The sequence below is a fragment of the Mixophyes fleayi genome, chromosome 4 (genome assembly GCF_038048845.1).
Source record: "Mixophyes fleayi isolate aMixFle1 chromosome 4, aMixFle1.hap1, whole genome shotgun sequence".
Classification (NCBI taxonomy): Eukaryota; Metazoa; Chordata; class Amphibia; order Anura; family Limnodynastidae; genus Mixophyes; species Mixophyes fleayi.
In genome coordinates this window covers 9,902,262-9,928,919 of record NC_134405.1, presented here as the reverse complement: position 1 = coordinate 9,928,919, position 26,658 = coordinate 9,902,262, and the positions used below count along the sequence as shown (strand labels likewise).

Below are 26,658 nucleotides of genomic sequence, written 5' to 3'. Positions count from 1 at the left end.
TACAGTAGCTAACTTCAAATTTGAAAAGGAGAAACTATCTACAACTAATTTGTTGTAAAACACATGATGGATCTAATAGGAGAGAAGCCCTATCTGTGCTCTGAATGTGACAAAACATTTTCATGTAAATCAAAGCTTATTCGCCATCACAGGATTCACACAGGAGAGAAACCATTTAAATGCTCTGAATGTAGCAAATGTTTTACCCACCTGTCAACTCTTGTTGTACATCAGAGGACTCACACAGGAGAGAAACCATTTAAATGCTCTGAATGTAGCAAGTGTTTTAGCCACAGGGCAAATCTTGTACAACATCAGATGATTCACACAGGAGAGAAACAATTTAAGTGTTCTGAATGTAGCGAATGTTTTACCCGGAAGTCAACTCTTGTAACACATCAGATGATTCACACAGGAGAGAAACCATTTAATTGCTCTGAGTGTAGCAAATGTTTTACCCAGAAATCAAAGCTTATCGTACATCAGAGGATTCACACAGGAGAGAAACCATTTAAATGCTCTGCTTGTAGCAAATATTTTACCTTGAAATCAAAGCTTATTGTACATCACATGATTCACGCAGGAGAGAAACCATTTAAATGCTCTGAATGTAACAAATGTTTCACCCAAAAATCAAATCTTGTTAGACATCAGAAGATTCACTCAGGATATAAACCATAAAAGACTAGAGCAGTCTGGTTATTGGACTTGGGGACATCTTTTCACCTGGCATGGATTTCCTAATATGAGCTAGAGCTCTATACTACTAGTGGTAGACAATGACGATGTGGCAGCCCTTGCTGAGCACTGTAATATACTGCTGTTCTGCTCATGCAGGTGCTGGGACTAGTATAAGAAAGAAGTTTCTAACTAGTAGAGAGTTCCAGCAGCTCTTCTCAGTACAGTGATTACTTCTATGACAGACAGAGCTATAAGTACTGAACATTTCTACAATAACACTGTACACTGCCCTGTTTCACATTACATGTTTCCCTCTTGATCTATGTTATATATAACATAATCTTTCATAATCTCCATAATCTTTCTCTCATACCATTCTATTACTGTCTTTTCTATGTCTGTTATGACAACTATATACTCAGAAAGGATTGTTTAGTAAATGTTAAATGTAAAATACTGGTTGCTGTATCCCATAACAACCAATCAGATCATCACATTCGCTGGTTTTATGACATCGGACTGTTAATAGCTGATATCAGGTTGCTATGGGTTACAGCACATCCTTGTTCTTCACACCATGTTATTAAATAAGTCCAACTGAGGACACATTGTTTCCCAAGGTACCATCAATTGTATTTTTTTATACTCTATAGTCATTGTCATCAGACAGCACTGACCTATATATAGACTGAATTTATAGACTTTCCAGATTACTTGTAAAGGTCTTAAATAAGTATTTCTTTTATACTTTATAGTGATCCAAATCAGACAGCACTGACCTGTATATAGACTGAAGGACCATGATCACACAATATCTGTAATTACCATTTATGTTACTGGCAGCTGTTTCTATCACAATTGGGGCTAGATTGACTAAGCTGCGGGTTTGAAAAAGTGGGGATGTTGCCTATAGCAACCAATCAGATTCTAGCATTCATTTATTTAGTACTTTCTACAAAATGACAGCTAGAATCTGATTGGTTGCTATAGGCAACATCCTCACTTTTTCAAACCCGCAGCTTAGCAAATCTAGCCCCTGATGTTTAATAACATCTTACATTGATAAATGTGTAGATTATGTTTTTGATCGTGGATCTAATATCTATATTCAGTAGTATAGACTACTGTACACTCTGCTGCATTTTAGATGGTGGAACCAGGGGTGATAATTAGGTGGTCATCCATGCTGACAATATGACAACCAATAATGAAAACACAGCAAAGAACACATTGATAACATACAGCAAATGTATTAGCTATGTGTTCTTTCCCCTAAACTGAAATATAAACACAGGGTCTGATTCATCAAGGAACATAAATGCTGATTTTTTGCGTATAAACCGCAAATTTAATCTGCACATTCCCAGAACCGGACCATTCACAACTAAAAGCAGCAATGTTCAATTCATCTTCATACGCAAAGACACTTTCTACAGGTTACGATTTCTGGGAGTGAACGGGCAGGGAAGGAGTTTGCTCCTTATTCTATGTACAGTAAGGGGTGTCAAACACGAGCGCACGGAGCCACATCAGATTCAAGCTCTGGGAATTTCTCAGGTACTTGATTTTCAACTGTATCTCTTGCTCCAGCTACAGGACTAGTTTAAGTCCTGATTACTAGTGATGAAAGTCTCATATGCATGATATAACATGTGTTTGTAATCAGGAGGAACTGTAAAAATGTATTTTATGTTCAGTAGACATTAAAAACATATAATAAATGAATTTCATTTGGGGAAAAAAATAAAAATACACTTTTTTAAAAGCATTTTTATCATTAATGCCTATATTATTAACAGGTGACATAAATTGAATAGGTCTTTCAGATTGTTTAAATGTTGAACTCTGGAATCTGCAGAACTAATTACTGGGTGTTTTACATTAAAGCGCATATTGCTCTCAGCTTGCATGACTTGATGAATCAGGCACAGGGTCTTACTGACAATCAGCAATTGCTGAGTAAAAGAAAACATACCTAGTATTCCCTGCTAGCTGCTGTCTTTCCTTGTCTCCTGTCATCCAGAGGGACAACAACTCACAGTGTAAGTGTGACTAATGAAGTAAACTTAACACACATCTATCCATTATATATATTGTCGAAGTCAGCAAATTGGATAAAGCCATTTCAATTAATGTCGAGCAAACTTGGTTGTCTTTGTCTGAAAGGATGCGTACGGTATGCTACGGCGTACAAGGGCACGCTACGGCGTGAAAGGGCGTACGCATCCACTACACGTGCCAGCAACAGTAATTGGTCTTTTACCATACATTCGCACAAACACGCATACTTGTAAAATAGTACACATTAATGGTAGTTGCAACACATAGTCAGTTATGTCGGAATATTGTAGTATTTATGTTATATATTATATGTTATATGCACATTAGTGAAATATATGGAACAGGTTGAAGGAATCATATCATATGTGGTATCATAATAAACCTTTTAACATTTTTTACTGTTTGGTTCACTCTGCGAAGGAATCGCAGAGTGCATACACGAGTTATGAATTATAGGGAATTATGAACTACTTAAGACTAAGGAATCTTGGCGGGAAGAGCAGAGTATACCCCCTGGAGAGATGACCCCCTCCTTTGGATTCTTTAGTATGAAGTAGCCAATGATGACGACCCCTGAGACCTTCCTGAAACCTGGACCAATAGAAGCAAGCTATACCATCTCCATTGTATTACTGTAATTCTGTGTGCATATAAGCAGCAGCTTCTCATCCAGTGTTCAGACATCTTGTCCCCAGACTTCAGGATTGAATGACTGCACTGGATCCAGAGCGCCTGCGATAAGTAACGACTGTATTTATTATCACTTCGCTTGAACATATTATACTACCTTTTGCGAATAAATCTTTGTGCGTTGGAAACACAAATCGAGACTCGGTAATCGTTATTGGTTAGCGACAATACGTACATAAAATATATATTAATATATATATATATATATATATATATATATATATATATATATATATATACATATCCATCAGCTCCAATACCGTCAGCTCACCTCCAGGGCATCGCATAAAATTACTGTCCTACTTGAGCTGCATTATTTGCATGAAAAAAATTTAAATAAATAATAACTATTCTGTACCCACCACTCCCATATAGCAATGCCCATTATGGACAACCTTCCCATAGATCATTCCCATTTTATGGACACATTATGGCGGATTTTCTTATCATTTCATTTCATTAACGTCCCACAACAATACTGAATGCGGTTGGATTAATCACTGCTTCTAATTTGATCTTTAGCTCTCGATATTGAAGCCTCCATCACAGACTTATTTCATTTTAATACTTCTGACGACATTCCTCATCTTCATCATCATTGTTTATATATAGTTCACCACAGATTCCATAACGCTGGACAATCAGCTTACAAATATGACATACATCTTACATATATGACAAACATGAATATAATAAACATATTAACATATACATAAATACAATTAAATATAACAACATGTACATGGATACTCATGAGCTGGCATAAGGCTAGTATGGATACAAGTATGAGTTCCATGTGTGAGAGTGAACAAACAACAGAAGACTTTGCCATATCAGAGTCATATGAGACTGACAGACATGAGGTTTACGGAATAGAGGACTCTGCCCATGATAGCTTACATTCTAGAGAGAGGGAGTAATGAGAGACAGTCGATGCAGATAGGACATGAGTGGATGAGGTCGACAGAGGAAATAGTTGGAGTGGACATGATGGTCTAGGAGGGAGTGTGGTAGGCAAGCTTGAAGAGATGAGTTTTGAAAGGAATTCCATTGGTTGGAAGCAGATTGGGAGAAGTCTTAGAGATGGGAGTGGAAAAAGGTTTAAAGAGCGGGAGATAGTGGAAGATCAGAAGTAGAGCACTGTGGTTGAGCTGAGGTCTATCTCTTGATGTGGTCAGAGATGTTTGGAGGGGAAGAGTTTATCATGACAATCGGTTCTTACCACCAGAGATACTCTTAAAAATTGCACAAAGCTACATTTGAGGTCTCTCACAAGGACAGCATCAATGCCCTAGAATTATTTCAACCTTAAAAATGTCAAATTTAGGGAACCAAATTGGATCACTGCTCATCCAGTCCTTCTCCTGACCTATTTTTAACAAACATTAACATTAAAAATACACAGTAGCACTTCTATGATAAAGCAGTCCAAGCTTACTCCTTGTGAGTCAACAAGCGTAGATAACAGAACGTTGCAGAAACTTCGATTCATCAAATTCCAACGAGGCATATTTACTGATCTCATAAAATAATTTTTGAATTTTGAGACTTTTAATTGTCACTGTATAATTTACCTGTAATATGGATATTAGTAGTCACCTTGGCTTTATATGTCTTATATAAAAGTATTATGCTTCCATTGTGCCACAATCCTCTAGCTGCACCCTCTAGTGGTCACTCACATTTATGTCATAATGACACTCTTCACATTATATGAGGGTTGTCAGCTACTTTTGGTTGCTTTCATATGCTTCACTTATGGGTTCTTCGCTCTGTTAGATTTGCCATTTATGCCCTTTCATGGCCACTCTGGTTCTAAAATTATTATCCTTTATTTATAAGGCACCACAGGAGTTCTGTAGTGTTGCTACATTTGGACTATGTTTGGGTGAGGGGGATAGAAAAGCAAATTATTTGGATACACAAATATGATGGTGCTGGCAACAAAATGCTGCAAGGCAGTGCTCTTGGGTTATTTTACTATTATTTTAATTTATTACTATTTTAGCTCTCCCTCTGTGTAGTACATGATGTTTTCATTGCAAACCATATAAAAATCAAGATATATAACATGTACACCAACATTTGCACATAAAAACATCTAACACCATTGTTTCTCCCCCAAACAGACTACACGCACCTGCTTGTTCTTCAGGGACAGAATCCCTCACAGAAGGTGGAGGAGTAGACCTTGGATTCGGAGCGGAGTCTCTTACAGGCGAATCTGGATGTATTAGATAAAGCATATAATGTATTTGCAGCGACAATCATTTGAAATATATACAGTATATTTGAAAAATGTTTTTGGAAAAAACAAATCAATTTTTATAAAAAGTCACGTGTACTTGCATATCTGTTAGAGTACAAATTGCAAATAACTCACCAGCTGGTTGGCCAAATGAAGGTGCATCTGTATCCTGCACATTGACCCCCTCTACAATTTCCCTGGGCAGTATCTCCTGAAGCTTCTCCTCATATGTAGTGTATTCCACACAAAGTGGGGGTCCACCACTTGCTCGTCTTGCTGACTTTCTTTCCTCAGCCATTTTTTCTTTAAGTCTCCTCTTTATATCTGAAAATCTTTTGCGGCAGTGAGCCACTGACCGTTTTAATGGCCGCACCGCGTTCATGGCCTCGCACGGGCTGCCAGGTTCCCTAAAATTATTTAATAGCAGGGAACAATATTGTGCACTAACAGACAATTCTAGTCATGAGAAAATCTCACATTCCTACATGACTTGGTCTTCCTGCTCTTTCCTGCCTCCTCTAACCCTTCCTCACCTTCCTCTGTCCCCTCCAGCTCCATCTTCCTCTCCTCTCCCTCTGCCCCCCTCCTATCTCTGGCCATAATGTCCAGTAATATACAAAAAACAAGTAACACAGAGTACTGACAAACACTAAGGACAAAGTAGACTAACTACTAAAACACTCACAACACACTCACACACAAGTAACAGAGACAAAGGACTAGACAAATACAATAAATACAAGACAGAAATTAAATCAGAAAATAAAGGCACAATACTGTAAAAGAACACAGGACTACTTACACTCTAATCAGAAATCGCAGCACGAGACCGCTCAAAAACAACTCTCACAATCCTAAATCCTCCAAGCTCCTATCTCTTTTCTCCTCAAAACCCTATCAAAGAAAAAGTGGCAGGCAAGTGATTTATATAGGGCTTGTAATGTCAAATCTCCTGACTTTGAAAGTAGCTAATAGTAAAAGGCCATGATACAGGTGCTTTTTTCAAAAAACCCGCCATCACACGTCACTAACAGAGAACAGCTCAGAATACCTGATAGATGACATGGTTTAGGGGCAAAGATAGTATTAAAGTAATTCTATAGTTTTCAAATAAGCATTACATAGGCGATTGTATTGTGTTTCTAATGCACAAAGTGATTTATTTTAGCAGATGTAAAAAGTTAACAGTTCAATGTATTATTATAATATAATCAACAGTACAGTACAGCCAATACCAAAAAGATACATACATACCGCAGCGATGCGCTGCGCTAACCACGGGCACCAGTGAACAGTGATTCACCCTTGAATACTGTGATCAGTGAAGACTGAGGCTGTTGGGGGTGCAGCTATGATTATATATACAGTCAGTGTTACACAGTGAACAATAGAGATGACGTAGCTTGCTTCTATAGGTCCAGACAAGGGTGGTTTAAGGGAAAACAGGTCATAGGCTAGTTCAGGCTAAGGAATCCAAAGGTGGGGGTCGTCTCTCCAGGGGATGTGCTCCAGTTACAATGAGTTAATTAGCATTTCACATTCTGATATCAATTTGGCTATTTATTCCATAACATCAATAACTAGAGTATGCAATATGCGAACTCTTCGGCGATGGAACCGGACAGCTGCTGATGAATAGGGGATTAGTATGATATCAGACATGACACATTTCCCATAACCTGAACCTTAGATAACACTAAAGTGTACATATAATCATAGTATATAAACTAATAATAAACCAAATACTGTCTGCTCATAAATCACTTTGGAATGTTATCTATAAATATATATATGAAACTAAATGTTATAGTGCGTGTGCGTGCGTGCATATTTTACCGTGTGATCGCACCATGCGTTACGTGGCGTACGGATCGCAATCGCACGGCAAAACAATATTAACCAATATACTTTCGTTCATCCAATTATACGACTTCGACAATAGAAGAACATGGGGATCTCTGTACTAGTGTTTTCCTTATTATTTTCTAAGTGAGCCCAGTGTTTTGCAGGAAATCCAGGTGACATAATTAATTTCTGACTTTTAGCTTTATCATGACAATAACAAATACAGGTCAGGTAAAATATAACATATACAGTGTACAGTACAACGAACTTGGGGTATATTTTCATTTTCAATGCATGAGACAGAGAAAACATCAAGTATCCATATTCAGCATTACACAAAAGTGACTCTGCAAATAAACTGGTTACCAAACAATAAGAATTTCCCTGTGACTGTTCAATCTGGTCTCTGTGTCTTCAATATTTCCAGTTACCCCCTAGTATTTATCATTCTCACCCATGTAACATTGTTTACGACAGTGAGTAGAACGACAAAAGAATTAACAAAACCTACTTGCCCGACAGTTAATAAATGCAGACGGACCTTCATAATGACAAAAGAAGTCCCCGACAGTCTGATGACAAATCACGACCACCAGTAATGCCGGCAGGGTGTTTTGACATCATTTAGAATGGCGCCCAAGATATCACCACTTTTAAAGCGTCACTGCCGATTGTCATGAAAGGTAAGTGTTAGGGTAATGTAATCTAATGTGCGTTTTTTTAAAAACAGACGTCCATTGGGTATGCGCACATCCATATACAACAAGGAGCGGATGTAAAGATACGTGTGTTGATGAATACGGGTCTATGTGCGCTCTGCTCTAACAGACAATACACTGCGGGATACATCCCATACATATGTGGAATATCAAGTTCCAAAACAACGCACAGAAAAAAAAGATGTAATTGATGTGACCTGTTAATAATATAGTTATTAATGACAAAACATTACAGATTAGAAATCTGCTGCCATCCTGGTAAATGACAGGAGATTTTTTATCAAGAATGTCTAGGTACATTTTTCCATTCATCCTTCCTTCAACCATATGTAGTATGCCAGTACCGTGTGCAGAAAAACAGCCCCACACCACGATGTTCCCACCTCCAAACTTCACCGTTGGTATGGTGTTTATGGGGTGATGTGCAGCGCCATTTCTCCGCCAATCACGGTGTGTATTACGGCATCCAAAGAGTTCAATTTTGCTCTCATCTGACCACACTATATTCTCCCAGTATTTTACAGGCTTTTCCAAATGTTGTGCAGCAAACTTTATACCAAGCTTCAACATGTTTTTTCTTCAGCAAAGGAGACTTGCATGGTGAGCGTGCATACAGACCATGGCGCTGAGTGCATTACTTATTGTTTTCTTTGAATTCATTGCTAATTCCAGGTCTTTTTGAAGCTCTCCGCAAGTGGTCCTTGGTTCTTGGAGAACCCTTCTGATAATTTTTTTCATTCCTCTGTCAGATATCTTGCGAGGTGCACCTGGTAGTGGCTGGTTTATGATGAATGATGTTCTGTCCACTTCCGGATTATGGCCCCAATAGTGCTCACTGGAACATTCAGCAGTTTAGAGATCCATCTGTAACCAATACCATCAGTATGTTTTGCAACAATAAGGTAGCAAATGTATTGAGAGAGCTCTTTGCTTTTACCCATCATGAGATGTTTCTTGTGTGACACCTTCGTAATGAGACACCTTTTTATAGGTCATCAGTTTTGGCTGAACCAGCTGGCAGGATTGCTTTCTAATTACTAATAGATTTCAGTTGGTGTCTTGGCTTTCCATGCCTTTTTGCACCTCCCTTTCTTCATGTCTTCAATACTTTTTCCCTGTGTCATTTTACATTATTGCAGAAATCTTAATTTATGGACATCAATGGTTTGATTTCTTTGCATGTGTGGATTGCAAGGGTTGCTGCTGATATGTGGTGTAAATTTCATTACAATAGCCCCATTAAATATATAATTACTGAGAAAAATGTTGATGTGTTCAATACTTATTTCACCCGCTGTATTTGATCATGCACCATCTAATGTCTGAGAAATACACAGACGAAACGCGTTGAGGACTAGAGATTCTATTGTGGGACTATTTATTCTTTGTTTCTTGATCTGGAGCTGACACTGTGACTAAGCTTCTATTGGATGTAACAGCTGAACCAGACAGAAGATACCATTTGCTGATGGATGTCACAAAGAAACCCAGATAAGCATTTTATACTTGTTCTTATGTAAGTGTGATACTTATTTTCAGTGCAATAAATCTGCTGAATTTACAGTGTTACACTATGATGGTTTTTCTTTCTACCTATTCTGTGTACTGCTGAGATGTCTCAGCAGCATCTATAGAGATCACAGCTATACAAGAAGTGCCATTATCGGAGTTATCATGGGATGTTTGGAGAAATTGCTCATTATACAGATAAGCGCTAAAGATTGTTTATTTGGTACGCATTTGCCGTATTGGAAAGGATATCCTTGGGATTGCATTAACTCTCTGCTCACGATTTGCCATGTATGTTCACATTTGCACTATATCTTTTGTGAGACTGTCACTTCCACCTATAAATGATAGTGAACTTCCTTTAATATTTTCATCTATATGTATCTCTCAGTACTGTTAACACAAACAATACTACACCATTTTGGCGCCCTCTCTATGTGCTTATTTATATATATATATATATATATATATATATAAAAATACATACACATATATATATATATATATATATATATATATATATATATATAAAAAAACATACATACATTTTTATATATATATATATATATATATATATGATCTTTTAATGCATGTTTAATATATGTTTTCAGTTTTATATATGAAATATCATTGAGCCTTTTGGCAATACTTAAAGTATTAGACATTCGTCTTTCCGTTTGTACAGGTGATTAGTGATCAGTTGGGATGAATACATCACATATAAATACTGAGACTGTGTCACCTGGATTCATCCTTCTGATGAAAGTCCAACAGCACAGAAACATGTCAAGGTTCTTACTACAGTCTCCATAAGGATTGGTCACATTATTCTCAGAAGTAGGTCTCTGCTTTCAGCATCTGAGCTGTGTCAGCTCACGGTACTTGGAGGGACATAAGGTCTGAGAAATTCAATATGTATTGAGAGAAGATTTTTCCCTGTCATTTTAAGCCAAAATACTGGTAATTGAAGGGTTTTAGATCTCAACGTTAATCACCTTTATACTGACTGTCTCCTTACAATCTTCGATTCTATGAATGACTGACATTGCTAAGTTAGCTGTTCAAGTCTGTTCTCTGAACTCGGCTGATATTAACTGATATTTTGTGATGGTTTATTCTTAGCAATTCATTTTAGTTATGTCAGTGTTACAGTTGATATTCAGAACATACCTTTCTGCTCTCACTCCCTGTCTCGATAATAGGTGATTCCTAAACAATAGGTCCATTTGTTGACATAACAGGATGTCAGAGACTGTGCTGATCTAATTAGAATGTGAGATGTTGCCACCTGCCAAGGTCTAATTAGAATTTTCCTTTGTTGTAAGTGGGAATGTTTATACCTCATTTACATATCAATGAGATAAACATGAGAGACCTGGAGACAAACAGTCTGAGAACCTTCTGGTCATCCCAGGAACTATTGAAGAGAGATGGGGAGGAATGACTATAAATAGGCAGTATCAGCCCAGTGTTAGTGAGTTGGTGGCTGGAGAGCTGGAAGGATGGAACAGTAAGAATGATCTGGAAGGAAAGAGAGAGAAGTAGAAATCTTTAGAGTAAGGTAATTATATTATACATAATAATATACTGATATATACACAAATATTTGGAGATATTATGTTGTAGATATAGTATTGTAATAAGTGTATTCTCCCATAATCGTATAAACTAAATTTGGTTGTACAATTAAGATTAAGGTCCAAATATTCTCATGAGCCAATAATTGTATATATGATAATGAATTTTGTGTGGCAATAATTATATCAATAAAAAATGATATGTATGTATCATAAATACTGTATGTATTAGAATCACACAATGAAAAGTGTCAAAATCTGTGCTAAGATATTCGCTATCTTTTTTGTAAGTAGAACTTTTTAGAATATATTCTTTAGCCAAATAATTGAAGAAGACAACAGATATCTCAGATAAGATTTATATCTAATTTCTTTTGGTATACGGATATTGATTAGAGCACATCATTGTTTATTTAAATTTGTTTGATAATACTACACTGTTTGGTGCTTTTGTGTGTGATGCTTTGTAGATATATACCTGGAACAGTTGTCTAAGGAAAGAGCAGCCTCCTGTATGGTGTTAATTTATTTGATTTGTATTTGTCTATCACTTAATATCGGGTAATCAGTTAGTGCCACAAAGTTTATTCTTGTGAATATATATATAGATATGCACTCAGTGGTCACTTTATTAGAATCACCTTTCTAGTACTGGGTACTACCCCCATTTAGGTTGCTGCTGCATGATTTACTGACTATATATTACATTACTCCAGAGTGTCTAATTTTTAACACTTGTTCTTCTTTAGTGTACTTGCTGTGAATTTTATTCACTGGAAAAACACCTACATCTAAAGATGTAAATTGTTAAATACTAGTGAGTATGTGGGGAGTGTATTTAGTACAGATTGGCCTTCACAGTTTTCATTTAAGCATATATGTTTCTGTATCGCTGTACACAAAAATAAAAACAATGGTCAATGCCTGATTCATAGTTGTTAGTGTAAAAAACATTTTTGTATTCCGTATCCAATATAACATTACTATTATTCCAGTAGTTTCATTAATGTAATGATTAGGCTGCTAAATGTTAACAATATTTTTGCTTACAGGTGAATTAATGAGCAGGATTCCCATTAATAACAGAAGACATCTTGGGAAGGTCCTTGTTCTCTGAGCATCTCTGTGTTCCAAAAACTCACCTACAAGTCATATATACTACAGTGATCAATTCTTATTTATAGCAGCTAACTTCATTTCTGAATGGTAGAAACTCTCTACAACTAATTTGTTGTCAAACACATGATGAATCTAAAAGGAGAGAATCCCTATCTGTGCTCTGAATGTGACAAAACATTTTCATGTAAGTCAAAACTGATTACACATCAGAGGACTCACACAGGAGACAAACCATTTAATTGCTCTGAGTGTAGCAAATGTTATACCCAGAAATCAAAGCTTATTGTACATCAGAGGATTCACACAGGAGAGAAACCATTTAAATGTTCTGAGTGTAGCAAGTGTTTTAACCAGAAGTCAGTTCTTGTAAGACATCAGTTGACTCACACAGGAGAGAAACCATTTAAATGTTCTGAGTGTAGCAAGTGCTTTAATGTGAAATCAAAGCTGGTCGAACATCAGAGGATTCACACAGGAGAGAAACCATTTAAATGTTCTGAGTGTAGCAAATGTTATACCCAGAAATCAAAGCTTATTGTACATCAGAGGATTCACACAGGAGAGAAACCATTTAAATGTTCTGAGTGTATTAAATGTTTTACTCAGAGATCAACTCTTCTAAAACATCAGATGATTCACACAGGAGAGAAACCATTTAAATGCTCTGAATGTAGCCAGTGTTTTTTCCACAAGTCAAATCTTGTTGTACATGAGATGATCCACACAGGAGAGAAACCATTTAAATGTTCTGAGTGCAGTAAATGTTTTACTCAGTGGTCAACTCTTCTAAAACATCAGAGGACTCACACAGGACAGAAACCATTTAAATGATCTGAATGTAAAGACCACAGTGAGCGTTAGTGATTGATGAGCTCGAATAATTAATACACTTGCCAACTAGTATATTTCTGACTCGTTTCGTCGCCTCTTTCGGGCGGTTTCATCAGAGGTTGATGAAACCACCCCCCAAAGAGACTGATCTAATGTGAGCTAATTGAATATCTTTAGTGAGTTTGGATGTCTGTATTTTGAAATTTGCCTTTAGAAAATGTCACTTGCCTATACTAGGATCTATATATTGTGTTATTAGATATGTATGACTATTTTATATTATTTAAAATTGTTATATATTAATAAAATCAATAGATTGGATTTTATACTACTTTTTTTTATTTCAAACAGTGCTCTTCTTTTATTTTTATTCTAAGTTTTGACCTTTTTAGCAGTAACAGTGTCACTCACCGGACCGTGAGTGCCTCTTCTCGGACATTTAGGAACCATGGCCGTCCGCCATCCTGAGGGTCTGCGCATGCGCAGCCCTTTCCCATACTTCAGTGTATGTCCCTTTAACTCAATTGGCAGATCAGGCAACACTCCCTATATTAAGCACCTGTGGTCAACACCACGTGGCCTGATCTTGGAGTCTCATTCCCCATGAGTCTCTGAAGGTGTTCCTGTATTCCTCGTGTATTCAGCCCTGCTGATTCCTGTGGTTTCCAAACCACTTCTACCTCTGTGGTTTCCAAACCACTTCTACTCCTGTGGTTCCCATACCACTTCTACCATCTACTGTATCATCGTGACTGTTTGCTGATTCCTATCCGCTGCCTCCGTGCACTACAGTCTTCTAAATCACTTCATCGCTATTATTATCATTGTGGCTGTTTGCTGATTCCTATCTGCTGCCTCCGTGCACTCCAGCCTTCACTTCACTTCCACTCACCTGATCATCATCAAGTTCCTGAGCTGACTCCTATCCGCTGCTTCCGTGCACTACAGTCTCCAGCTTGCAACTCGTCTGTGTTCATCATCGTGACTGTTAGCTGATTCCTATCCGCTGCTTCCGTGCACTACAGTCTCCAGCTTGCAACTCGCCGGTGTTCATCATTGTGACTGTTAGCTGATTCCTATCCGCTACCCCTGTGCATTGCCGCCTCATCTCAGCTCTCCTGTGTTTCCAGTCTACTGCTCACGTTGCCATCCGCTACACTCCTGGATCTACAGCTCCTGGTCTACTCTGCCATCCCGTGTTCCATCACTGTGGGTCCTGTTGGTTGCCCCTGGTTACCTCCGTGGGCGCAGAGCCCTGCTGCTGCTGTCTGCACTACCGTCCATCTCCTGCTGATCCGCTCTCCACGCCTTCACGTGTCCCGCTGGTCTCTACCCTCCTGTCAGCATTGGATTCGTATCTCATCTACTACTCCTCTGCTGGATCATCTCCATTCTCCTGGGTCCTCCATGAGTCCAGTTCCACGTGTTACTGATTCCTGTGGATTCGTGTCCCTGTTGGTCTGCTTACCTGTGCGCTGCACCTGCTAGACCGCTACCTCATCTATCCTGGGACTTCTCATCCAGCCGGCCTCCTGCCGCTCAGGTATCGCTGCACTCCTATCTGACTGCCTGCTTCTGAACCACGGTATGCATACTTCTCATTGACTGTGCTGGTGTATTGCATATCTTGCTGGACTATGTTTGGTTCTCCTCTGGAGTCTGCTATCCGCTGAGTCTATTGCCATCATTGACTGTGTTAACTTGTGCTGGACTACTTCAAGAGACTTTCTATATGTGCAGAGCTGTTCAGTCATTTATATATATTGTGCATGTTACTATGGATCGTGTATAAGGTGCCTGTGTATATCCTGTGTTGCAGTCTCTCCCTGTGCACCTCCTCACATATATATTCAGTGGTACAACTTGCTCCTGAAAGACCACTGATCCCTGTTTCCGGTATCGCCTGTTCCAGTACCCTCTCACATAGCAGTGGTACAACTTGCTACCGCAGACCACTGACTACCCGGATACCTCCACTTGGATTCCACTCCTTCACTCAGACAGCGGTACAACTTGCTATCCGCAGACCGCTGACTCTCATCACCCCTTTGTCTCTGTTGGACATTCCTCCTCACTACAGCAGTGGTACAACTTGCTATCGCAGACCACTGACTATCTTCACGTGCCCTTGTCCATACAGTTCCTCGTGTATTATTACCTCCATATTACCAGTGCTGCTAGTCATAGACTTTCCTGAGCATCTCATCAGTTACCATTTCCTGTTCCGTGATCACCCAGCTACCAGAGTACCCTATTACCATCTACATTGCTCTGGTAAGCCTACCACCTGGTGATCCCTGGGTAAAGACTCCTAGTGCCCGTGACAGTAAGATCAGGCCATGACAGACCCAGATACGGAACCTACTGCCAAAGAGATGCTGCAGCATCTGGTTAGCCGTGTGGAGCAACAGGATGCCCGCCAACAGCTGTTACTTCAGTGTTATCAGTCATTAACCTCCCAAGGAACATCTGGACAGACTGTGACAGCTACTACTGAGGCTTCTGTGCTTTCCTCCGCTTCCCCATTGCCATCCCAGGTGTCTACAGCTTCCACGCTTCACCTGCCTACTCCGTCAAAGTATGATGGAGACCCCAAAACTTGTAGGGGTTTCCTCAACCAATGTTCAGTCCATTTTGAGCTCCAACCTCAAAATTTTTCTACCCATCGTTCCAGAGTGGCCTATCTTATCTCTTTGTTTTCAGGACAAGCCCTGGCTTGGGCCTCCCCTCTGTGGGAGAGAAACGATCCAATACTTCAAGATAGTGCCAAATTCATTTCTACATTTCAAAGTGTGTTCGATGAACCAGGTCGTGTGACCCCCGCTGCTTCCAGCATCCTCCGTCTGCGACAAGGATCTCATACAGTAGGCCAGTACGTCATTCAATTTAGGATCTTAGCCTCTGAACTTCAGTGGAACACTGAAGCCCTAGTTGCCGCCTTCTGGCAGGGGCTCTCCGATAAAATTAAAGATGCACTAACTACCCAGGAGCTTCCTTCGTCACTTGAGGATTTGATCTCTCTATGCCATCGCGTTGATATGAGATTTCGTGAAAGAGAGGCTGAGAAAACGACTTCTGCTAAAGCACCTCTTCGTTCTAACCCTCAATTTCGTCCAGTGTCACCCACTGTGATTCCCATGGAGATAGGACGTTCCAAGTTATCTTCTGAGGAAAGGAAACGAAGAGTCAAGAATAGACTTTGTATCTATTGTGCTGATTCCACTCATGTTCTCAGCTCCTGCCCTAAGAGATCGGGAAATGCCAGGCCCTAACTAGTTCTGGAGAGGTGAAGTTAGGGTCCCTGGAGTCCTCTCCATCTTCTATGAAATCGAAAATCTGCGCTTTTGATGTTACAATTTCCTTTGCTTCTAAAACCTTCGAGTCACAGGCATTGATTGATTCCGGAGCAGCAGGAAATTTCATTTCCAAATCATTAGTAAAGCAATGGTCTCTACCAGTGATTACCTTAAAAACACCCATTACTGTGACGGCTATCGATGGATCACGTCTCATCAACGGTCTCATCATCCAGAGTACGTCTCCAGTAACCCTTCAGATTGGTGCCCTGCATCATGAAGAAATATCGTTTTTAATCCTTCCTGTTACGACAAGTCCGATTGTCTTAGGCCTTCCATGGCTTCAGTGTCACTCTCCCCAGATTGACTGGCGCACCCCTCAAGTCACGTCTTGGGGGCCTGAATGTCACCATCATTGCCTTTCCCAAGTCATTCCTCTCAAAGTACAGCAATCTTCCATCTCATCTACCTCATCGGGACTCCCTCCTCAATATGCTTCATTTACCAATGTTTTTGATAAAGCTCAGTCTGAACGTCTTCCTCCTCATCGTTCTTGGGATTGTCCGATCGACCTTCTTCCTGGCAAGACTCCCCCCAGGGGCCGGGTCTATCCACTCTCGTTACCTGAGACTCAAGCTACTTCTGAGTATATACAGGAGAACCTCCAGCGTGGGTTCATTCGACCTTCCACCTCGCCCGCTGGAGCTGGGTTCTTCTTCGTCAAAAAGAAGGATGGATCATTACGCCCTTGCATAGATTTTCGTGGACTCAATGCCATTACTATCAAGAATCGGTATCCCATTCCGTTGATCACTGAGCTATTCGATCGCATCAAGGGAGCCCGTATCTTTACTAAGTTGGATCTTCGTGGTGCCTATAATTTAATCAGAATCCGTTCCGGTGACGAATGGAAGACAGCGTTTAACACCAGAGACGGGCATTACGAATATCTGGTAATGCCTTTCGGGCTGTGTAATGCCCCCGCTGTTTTTCAAGGTTTCATCAATGAGATCTTTCGGGACTTATTATATGTATGTGTCGTCGTCTACCTGGACGACATACTGATTTTTTCACAGGACCTGCCTTCTCACCACCTACATGTGGCAGAAGTCCTCTCCAGACTACGGAAAAATTCATTGTTCTGTAAATTAGAAAAATGTTCATTCGAATTACCCCAGATTCCATTCTTGGGGTATATAGTTTCCGGAGTTGGCCTGAAGATGGATCCAGACAAAGTTAGTGCTGTACTACATTGGCCCCAGCCAACTACTCTTCGTGCTATCCAGCGTTTTTTAGGTTTTGCCAATTACTATAGACGCTTCATTCAAGACTTTTCCTCCATTGCATCTCCTATTGTGACCCTGACTCGAAAAGGGGCTAATCCTAAGCAATGGTCACCTGAGACTCTTCAAGCCTTTCAAACACTAAAAGAGTCCTTCTCTTTGGCTCCAATCCTTCGACAGCCTGATGTGACACTCCCCTTCTTCCTAGAAGTAGATGCCTCTAATGTGGGCTTAGGAGCTATTCTCTCCCAACGCTCTGAACAGCAAAAGTTCCATCCTTGTGCCTTCTATTCTCGGGGTCTCCTGCCCGCAGAGAAGAATTATACCATCGGGGACAAGGAATTACTGGCTATCAAAGCCGCATTAGAGGAATGGAGATACTTATTGGAGGGAGCTCGCCATCCGGTGACGATCTTCACGGATCATAAGAACTTGTCATATCTCCAGTCTGCCCAATGCTTGAACCCTCGTCAAGCAAGATGGTCTCTTTTCTTTTCCCGTTTTGAATTAATAATTACCTTCAAACCAGCTGCCAAGAACAAAAAAGCTGATGCTTTATCTAGAGCCTTTGTGACGTCCTCTGATATAGAAGAGGGTTCCAACCATACCATTCTAGATCCCAAATGTATCTCACTGGCTGCTTCATCCACCAAAACACTACCATTTGGGAAGACCCTCGTGCCTCCTACTCTAAGGAGGAAAATCCTTTCGTGGTTCCATGCCTCTCGTTTTTCTGGACACGCCGGTGAACACAAGACTTTTGAGATCCTCTCTCGAAGTTACTGGTGGCCTTCAATGAGGAGAGACGTCAAAGAGTTCATTGCTTCCTGTGAACTATGCTCTCAGTTCAAATCCTCCCGTAGAACTCCAGCAGGGTTGCTACGACCACTACCCATTCCGTCCAAACCATGGACCCATATTAGTATGGATTTCGTTACTGACTTACCACCTAGTAAGAATCATAACACTATTTGGGTGGTGGTGGACAGATTTTCGAAGATGGCTCATTTCATCCCTCTGCCTGGTTTGCCTTCCTCGTCCATCCTGGCTGAACATTTCATTAAAGAGATCTTCCGTATCCATGGATGTCCGTCTGAGATTGTGTCTGATAGAGGAGTACAATTCGTTTCCAGATTCTGGCGAGCCCTTTGTAAAACCTTGGGCATACGATTAGCACTCTCATCTTCTTACCATCCGCAATCTAACGGACAAACTGAACGTGTCAATCAAGATCTTGAGACTTTTATAAGAATGTTTTCTTCAGCCAATCAAGACAACTGGGTAGAGTTGCTTCCTTGGGCTGAATTCGCCCATAACAACATGTATCATGAATCATCAGGCAAAACTCCATTTTTTGTGGTCTACGGTCACCATCCGTCTTTTCCGGAATTTCCTGCCCTCCCGCCCACCCAAGTTCCTGCGGTGGAAACTGTTTGTCAGACCTTTAAAAATATCTGGTCTCAGGTTAAAACCTGTTTAAAGAAGACATCTATCAAGTATAAATCTTTCGCAGATAAGAAGAGGCGGGCTATTCCCCCACTAAAAATTGGAGATCGTGTCTGGTTATCCACCAAAAATATTCGTTTGAAGGTTCCATCCATGAAATTCGCCCCCCGTTTTATTGGTCCATATAGGATCATTCAAGTAATCAATCCAGTATGTGTGAAACTTCTTCTTCCTAAGAATCTTCGGATTTCTAATGCCTTCCACGTATCCTTGCTCAAACCTCTGATTATCAACCGGTTCTCAACTCCTCCCTCAGCTCCGCAGCCAGTTCAAGTCCATCAGGAGGAGGATTTCGAGATCACTGAGGTGCTAGACGCAAAAATTTCGCGAGGAGGTCTTCATTTCCTCGTTCATTGGAAGGGCTTTGGTCCTGAGGAGCGCTCTTGGATCAAAGCTGAAGATCTTAATGCTCCTGCCCTTTTGAAGAAGTTTTATGCCAAAAATCCGGACAAGCCCGGTTCCAGGCGTTCTGTGCCCACCTTTAAAAGGGGGGGTACTGTCACTCACCGGACCGTGAGTGCCTCTTCTCGGACATTTAGGAACCGTGGCCGTCCGCCATCCTGAGGGTCTGCGCATGCGCAGCCCTTTCCCATACTTCAGTGTATGTCCCTTTAACTCAATTGGCAGAGCAGGCAACACTCCCTATATTAAGCACCTGTGGTCAACACCACGTGGCCTGATCTTGGAGTCTCATTCCCCATGAGTCTCTGAAGGTGTTCCTGTATTCCTCGTGTATTCAGCCCTGCTGATTCCTGTGGTTTCCAAACCACTTCTACCTCTGTGGTTTCCAAACCACTTCTACTCCTGTGGTTCCCATACCACTTCTACCATCTACTGTATCATCGTGACTGTTTGCTGATTCCTATCCGCTGCCTCCGTGCACTACAGTCTTCTAAATCACTTCATCGCTATTATTATCATTGTGGCTGTTTGCTGATTCCTATCTGCTGCCTCCGTGCACTCCAGCCTTCACTTCACTTCCACTCACCTGATCATCATCAAGTTCCTGAGCTGACTCCTATCCGCTGCTTCCGTGCACTACAGTCTCCAGCTTGCAACTCGTCTGTGTTCATCATCGTGACTGTTAGCTGATTCCTATCCGCTGCTTCCGTGCACTACAGTCTCCAGCTTGCAACTCGCCGGTGTTCATCATTGTGACTGTTAGCTGATTCCTATCCGCTACCCCTGTGCATTGCCGCCTCATCTCAGCTCTCCTGTGTTTCCAGTCTACTGCTCACGTTGCCATCCGCTACACTCCTGGATCTACAGCTCCTGGTCTACTCTGCCATCCCGTGTTCCATCACTGTGGGTCCTGTTGGTTGCCTCTGGTTACCTCCGTGGGCGCAGAGCCCTGCTGCTGCTGTCTGCACTACCGTCCATCTCCTGCTGATCCGCTCTCCACGCCTTCACGTGTCCCGCTGGTCTCTACCCTCCTGTCAGCATTGGATTCGTATCTCATCTACTACTCCTCTGCTGGATCATCTCCATTCTCCTGGGTCCTCCATGAGTCCAGTTCCACGTGTTACTGATTCCTGTGGATTCGTGTCCCTGTTGGTCTGCTTACTTGTGCGCTGCACCTGCTAGACCGCTACCTCATCTATCCTGGGACTTCTCATCCAGCCGGCCTCCTGCCGCTCAGGTATCGCTGCACTCCTATCTGACTGCCTGCTTCTGAACCACGGTATGCATACTTCTCATTGACTGTGCTGGTGTATTGCATATCTTGCTGGACTATGTTTGGTTCTCCTCTGGAGTCTGCTATCCGCTGAGTCTATTGCCATCATTGACTGTGTTAACTTGTGCTGGACTACTTCAAGAGACTTTCTATATGTGCAGAGCTGTTCAGTCATTTATATATATTGTGCATGTTACTATGGATCGTGTATAAGGTGCCTGTGTATATCCTGTGTTGCAGTCTCTCCCTGTGCACCTCCTCACATATATATTCAGTGGTACAACTTGCTCCTGACAGACCACTGATCCCTCTTTCCGGTATCGCCTGTTCCAGTACCCTCTCACATAGCAGTGGTACAACTTGCTACCGCAGACCACTGACTACCCGGATACCTCCACTTGGATTCCACTCCTTCACTCAGACAGCGGTACAACTTGCTATCCGCAGACCGCTGACTCTCATCACCCCTTTGTCTCTGTTGGACATTCCTCCTCACTACAGCAGTGGTACAACTTGCTATCGCAGACCACTGACTATCTTCACGTGCCCTTGTCCATACAGTTCCTCGTGTATTATTACCTCCATATTACCAGTGCTGCTAGTCATAGACTTTCCTGAGCATCTCATCAGTTACCATTTCCTGTTCCGTGATCACCCAGCTACCAGAGTACCCTATTACCATCTACATTGCTCTGGTAAGCCTACCACCTGGTGATCCCTGGGTAAAGACTCCTAGTGCCCGTGACAAACAGTATCTGCATATTGTTGTAGCTGCGGTTGGTGAAGCACCCTAAGGAAGTAAACCCGTTAGCGCCCTATTGGTTATTTTTTATTTTTCTTCTATTTATGTTCATGCCTACACATAGTGATCTGCATATAATTTCTTTAGAGCGCTGGACTATATTTTCTTTTGTTTGCACATACACAGTGGGCTTAATTGTTCTGGCTGCACTCCTTGGTGTCATTGATCTCTAAAATGGGTCTGCTCTCTGTGGACAAAGAAGGGTGGCCCCTATGGAGAGCCACAAAATACAATTGGTATCAAATATAATTCCTTCCTTCTGCATATAACTGCAAAATATACACTGCCCAGTAACGTAACATGGCGTACACTCGCAAGATTGTACGCTTCTGTTTTTAAGGAACATAGTACGACTATTGTGTTATAAAGTTAGTAATCTAGTTAACTCCATGCAATTCACTGTTTATGTTTGCATATTGTCTACCTAGTGGTTTCTGAAAATTAGGCAGTTGGGAGCCATAGATAATGTGGGCTTATTGTTTAATCAATGGGACTTAACAAGCTTTCCAGATTGTGTGGGTTGAAAGGCAATTTGATGATGTTCTCACTGAGCCCTATTAACTTGGGACAGATAAGAAAAGTATAGCCCCAAGTCAGCCCAGAATATATTGGCACAATAGAGTTCACTATAGGGAATATTACTACAGCAGGGTATAAAACTAGGGTGCATACTGTCTGAGAGTGTGCTACTTAATTGGAAGGCTGAGCAGGAATTCTGGTTCTGTCAGTCTGTTCTTTCCATATTTGGTCTAACCGGCCATGTGAGACGATATGCCAGACTGTGAGACACAGAGCTATTCCCTATTGTGACTCAGAATAATAGACTTCGTCACTACCTCAAATCACTGTCAGGGACTGTTTGGCTGCTACATCCCACTAAGTCATACAGAGCGGTTATACAGACATTTTAGCGGACATTTCCCTGTGCCTTCTGTTAGCTTTGGCTGAAAACTGGAACTTTTTACTGTATTGTGTGAATTTTAAAAATAGGGTGTTGCTTTTTTAAACAAAAATAGGTCAAGGGAAAGATTGGGTGAAAAGGGATCCAATTTATTTTTCTAAATTTGACATTTCTAAGGCTGATTATTTTCTTGGTGCCTCCTTAATAAAATACCCTCAGATGTAGACTTGTCTGCTTCTCAGAGTATCTGTTGTGTCTCCTGCTGTCACATGGTCATCTCATCTTGGCTATCCCAGTGCTTTCTTAAACTTAATATTTCTAGACCGAAATAATCCCCTCCCCTCCAGGACACCCTCACCCCCCCCTCTCTCTTTCTGTTAACAACACTACCCTCATCATCATCATCATCATCATCATTTATTTATATAGCGCCAACATATTCCGTAGCGCTTTACAATTGGGGACAAACGTAATAAACTAATAAACAAACTGGGTAAATCTGCTGCCTAGGGGGTCATCCTCGACTCTTCTCTTTACTTCAAACCTTACATACTTTCACTCTCAAAATCCTGCTACTTCCACCTCTGGAATATATCCAAGATCCAGGTCTTTCTCACATGGGAGCCATCAAAACTCGTATTCGCTTCCTTGTAATCTCTTGCCTTGATTACTATAGCCTTTTTCACTCTGGCCTATCCAACTCCAACCTTCCCCCTCTTAAATCTACCCTCAATGCTGCTTCACAACTTATTTCTCTCTCCCTCTGCACTATCTCTGACGCCCTCTCCTCCAGTCCCTACATTGATTCCTTGAAGCCTACAGAATTAAATTTTAAACTCCTAAAATACAAATCTCTCATCCAATACTTGTGGCTACTCTGCCAGTGACTGCCACCTCACTACTTCACTGAATGCCTCTTCCTACTGCTGCCTCCAGGACTTCACCTGGGCTGCTCCCCAGTTGTGAAATGATCTCCCATGTCCTATTAGATTAATCTCTACTCTCCAAAGCTTTAAGCATGCCCTTAAGACTAATTTGTTCATTGAAGCCTATCAGCCCTCCTTCTACCTCCCATTTATTGTCTACCATCTCCATTCCCCCACTCGGAACCACCCTATTTATTTCTTCCTTGTTCCTTTAGGACGTAATTTCTCATGTGGAGGGATTTCTTTCCTTGTGTACTCTTTCTACTATTCCATCAGTCTCGCTACCTCTTGGCATGCTTCCTTAGCCCTGTTCTCTTGAGTTCAGGATTACTGCACATTGGACATTACAATAACTCTCACTTCCTGTCTTGTAAATAATTTAATCTACATTACCCTGTTATCTGTTTGTGTTTGTTTATTCAATATGTCAAGTACGGTGCAGCAGACCTTTTATCGCACCTAAAAAATAAATAATAATTTGATGTATATTTTCTTATACTGAGCTAATAATTATTGGCAGTAAAACCCTGTGTTCAAATTTTAGTATAGATAAAAAAAGACATAGCTGATATATTTGCTGTATTTTAATAATAATAACTTTTCTTTTCAGTGTTTTTATTAGAATTTAAGTGAAAACCTAGAAAAGTCCATATTTATACATATATTGCAAATGTATGGTAATGTTTATAAATATTCATGCATTGCTAAGTGAGCTATTCAACTCTGTTCTATGAACTCTGCTGACATTAACTTATCTGTTATAGTATCCTAACGGCTATTTCTAATCACTGTGTACATAAATCTTTGAATCATGCTCCCGAGGGTGCTATCACCTGCTTTTTAACAATTGAAGAGGAGTTTTCTATTCAGTTAAAATAATTTGATTGTTTTAAAGTGGGTTCTTTGATATATATAATTCTAGTTTAATCTAGATGAATATCATTAATAATCTGCCTTTACAAATTAATTTACTTATATATTTTGTTATGGTTTATTTTTAACAATGAATAATATTGATGTTAGTGTTACTATTGATATTCAGAACATACCTTTCTGCTCACACTCTCTGTCTAGATAACAGATTAATCCTAAACAATAGGTCCATTTGTTGACATAACAAGATGTCAGACTGCGCTGATCTAATTAGAATGTGAGATTTTACCACCTGCCAAGGTCTAATTAGAATTTTCCTTTGTAGTAAGTAGGAATGTTTATACCTCATTTACATATCAGTGAGATTTACATGAGAGACCTGTAGACAAACAGTCTGAGAACCTTCTGGACATCCCGGGAACTATTGAAGAGAGATGGGGAGGAATGACTATAAATAGGCAGTATCAGCCCAGTGGTAGTGAGTTGGTGGCTGGAGAGCTGGAAGGATGGAACAGTAAGAATGATCAGGAGGGAAAGAGATAGAAGGAGAAATCTTCAGAGTAAGGTAATTATATTATACATAAGAATATACTGATACATACATAATTACACTTATTAGCGTTCACTACTGTGCATTGTATATTCTGTACTTTGTATTATCCATTAGTAAAAGTGTTATTGCAAGACAAAGCTGGGAAAACATGTGTTGAACTTTATATATCCTGATGATACATTGTACATTATATGTATCTGCTTTCTCCTATGGTTCTGGTGTAGCTAGATATAGAAAAACCTCTTTTGTATGAATAAAACTTTTTTGAAGAGAACTTTCAGCCAATTATTTGAAGAAGACAACAGATATTGATTAGAACACATCACTGTTTATTTAAAATTGTTTGATAATAATTCATTGTTTGGTGCTTTTTCTTGTGTGATACTTTGTAGATATAACTGAAACAGTTGTCTAAGGAAAGAGCAGCCTCCTGTATGGTGTTAATTTATTTGGTTTTTATTTGTTTATTACTATTATTTTGTAATCAGTCAGCGCCACAAAGTTTATTCTTGTGAAGATATATAGATATGTACTCAGTGGTCACTTTATTAGATACACATTTCTAGTACTGGGTAGGACCCTCTTTAGGTTGCTGCTGCATGATTTACTGACTATATATTACATTACTACAGAGTGTCTAATTTTAATTTTTAATACTTTTACTTCTTTAGTGTACTTGTTGTGAAACACCTACATCTATAGATGTAAACTGTTAAATACTAGTGAGTCTGTGGGTGTCTATTTAGTACAGATTGGCCTTCACATATTTAATTTAAGTATGTATGTTTCTGTATCGCTGTACACAAAAATAAAAACAATGGTCAATGTCTGAGTCATAGTTGTTAGTGTAAAAAACATTTTTGTATTCTGTATCCAATATAACATTACTATTATTCCAGTAGTTTCATTAATGTAATGATTAGGCTGCTAAATGTTAACATTCTTTTTGCTTACAGGTGAATTAATGAGCAGGATTCCCATTAATAACAGAAGACATCTTGGGAAGGTCCTTGTTCTCTGAGCATCTCAGTGTTCCAAAAACTCACCTACAAGTCATATATACTACAGTCATCAGTTCTTCTTTATAGCAGCTAACTTCATTTCTGAATGGGAGAAACTTTCTACAACTAATTTGTTGTCAAACACATGATGGATCTAAAAGTAGAGAATCCCTATCTGTGCTCTGAATGTGAGAAAACATTTTCATGTAAGTCAAAACTGATTACACATCAGAGGATTCACACAGGAGACAAACCATTTAATTGCTCCGAGTGTAGCAAATGTTATACCCAGAAATCAAAGCTTATTGTACATCAGAGGATTCACACAGGAGAGAAACCATTTAAATGTTCTGAGTGTAGCAAGTGTTTTACCCAGAAGTCAGTTCTTGTAAGACATCACTTGACTCACACAGGAGAGAAACCATTTAAATGTTCTGAGTGTAGCAAGTGCTTTAATGTGAAATCAAAGCTGGTCGAACATCAGAGGATTCACACAGGAGGGAAACCATTTAAATGTTCTAAATGTGTAGTAAATGTTTTACTCATAAGTCAACTCTTCTAA

At 40.1% G+C, this 26,658-nt stretch overlaps 1 protein-coding gene across 1 annotated transcript; it reads left to right on the top strand.

The window, feature by feature from the left end:
• Window positions 1–66: 66 nt before the first annotated feature.
• Window positions 67–26,658, top strand: LOC142150359 (uncharacterized). Its single transcript, XM_075205556.1, has 3 exons — window positions 67–565; window positions 12,739–13,242; window positions 26,408–26,658. Exons 1-3 carry the CDS (start codon window positions 67–69, stop codon window positions 26,656–26,658), a joined length of 1,254 nt encoding a protein of 417 aa, XP_075061657.1.

Bases quoted from the DNA above. Each gene is read 5' to 3' on its own strand.
- LOC142150359 (XM_075205556.1), top strand. From the start codon at position 67: ATGGATCTAATAGGAGAGAAGCCCTATCTGTGCTCTGAATGTGACAAA. The intron at 566-12,738 runs ATCACATGATTC...AGCTTATTGTAC, and splicing joins GAAATCAAAGCTTATTGTAC to ATCAGAGGATTCACACAGGA. The intron at 13,243-26,407 runs ATCAGAGGACTC...AGCTTATTGTAC, and splicing joins GTGGTCAACTCTTCTAAAAC to ATCAGAGGATTCACACAGGA.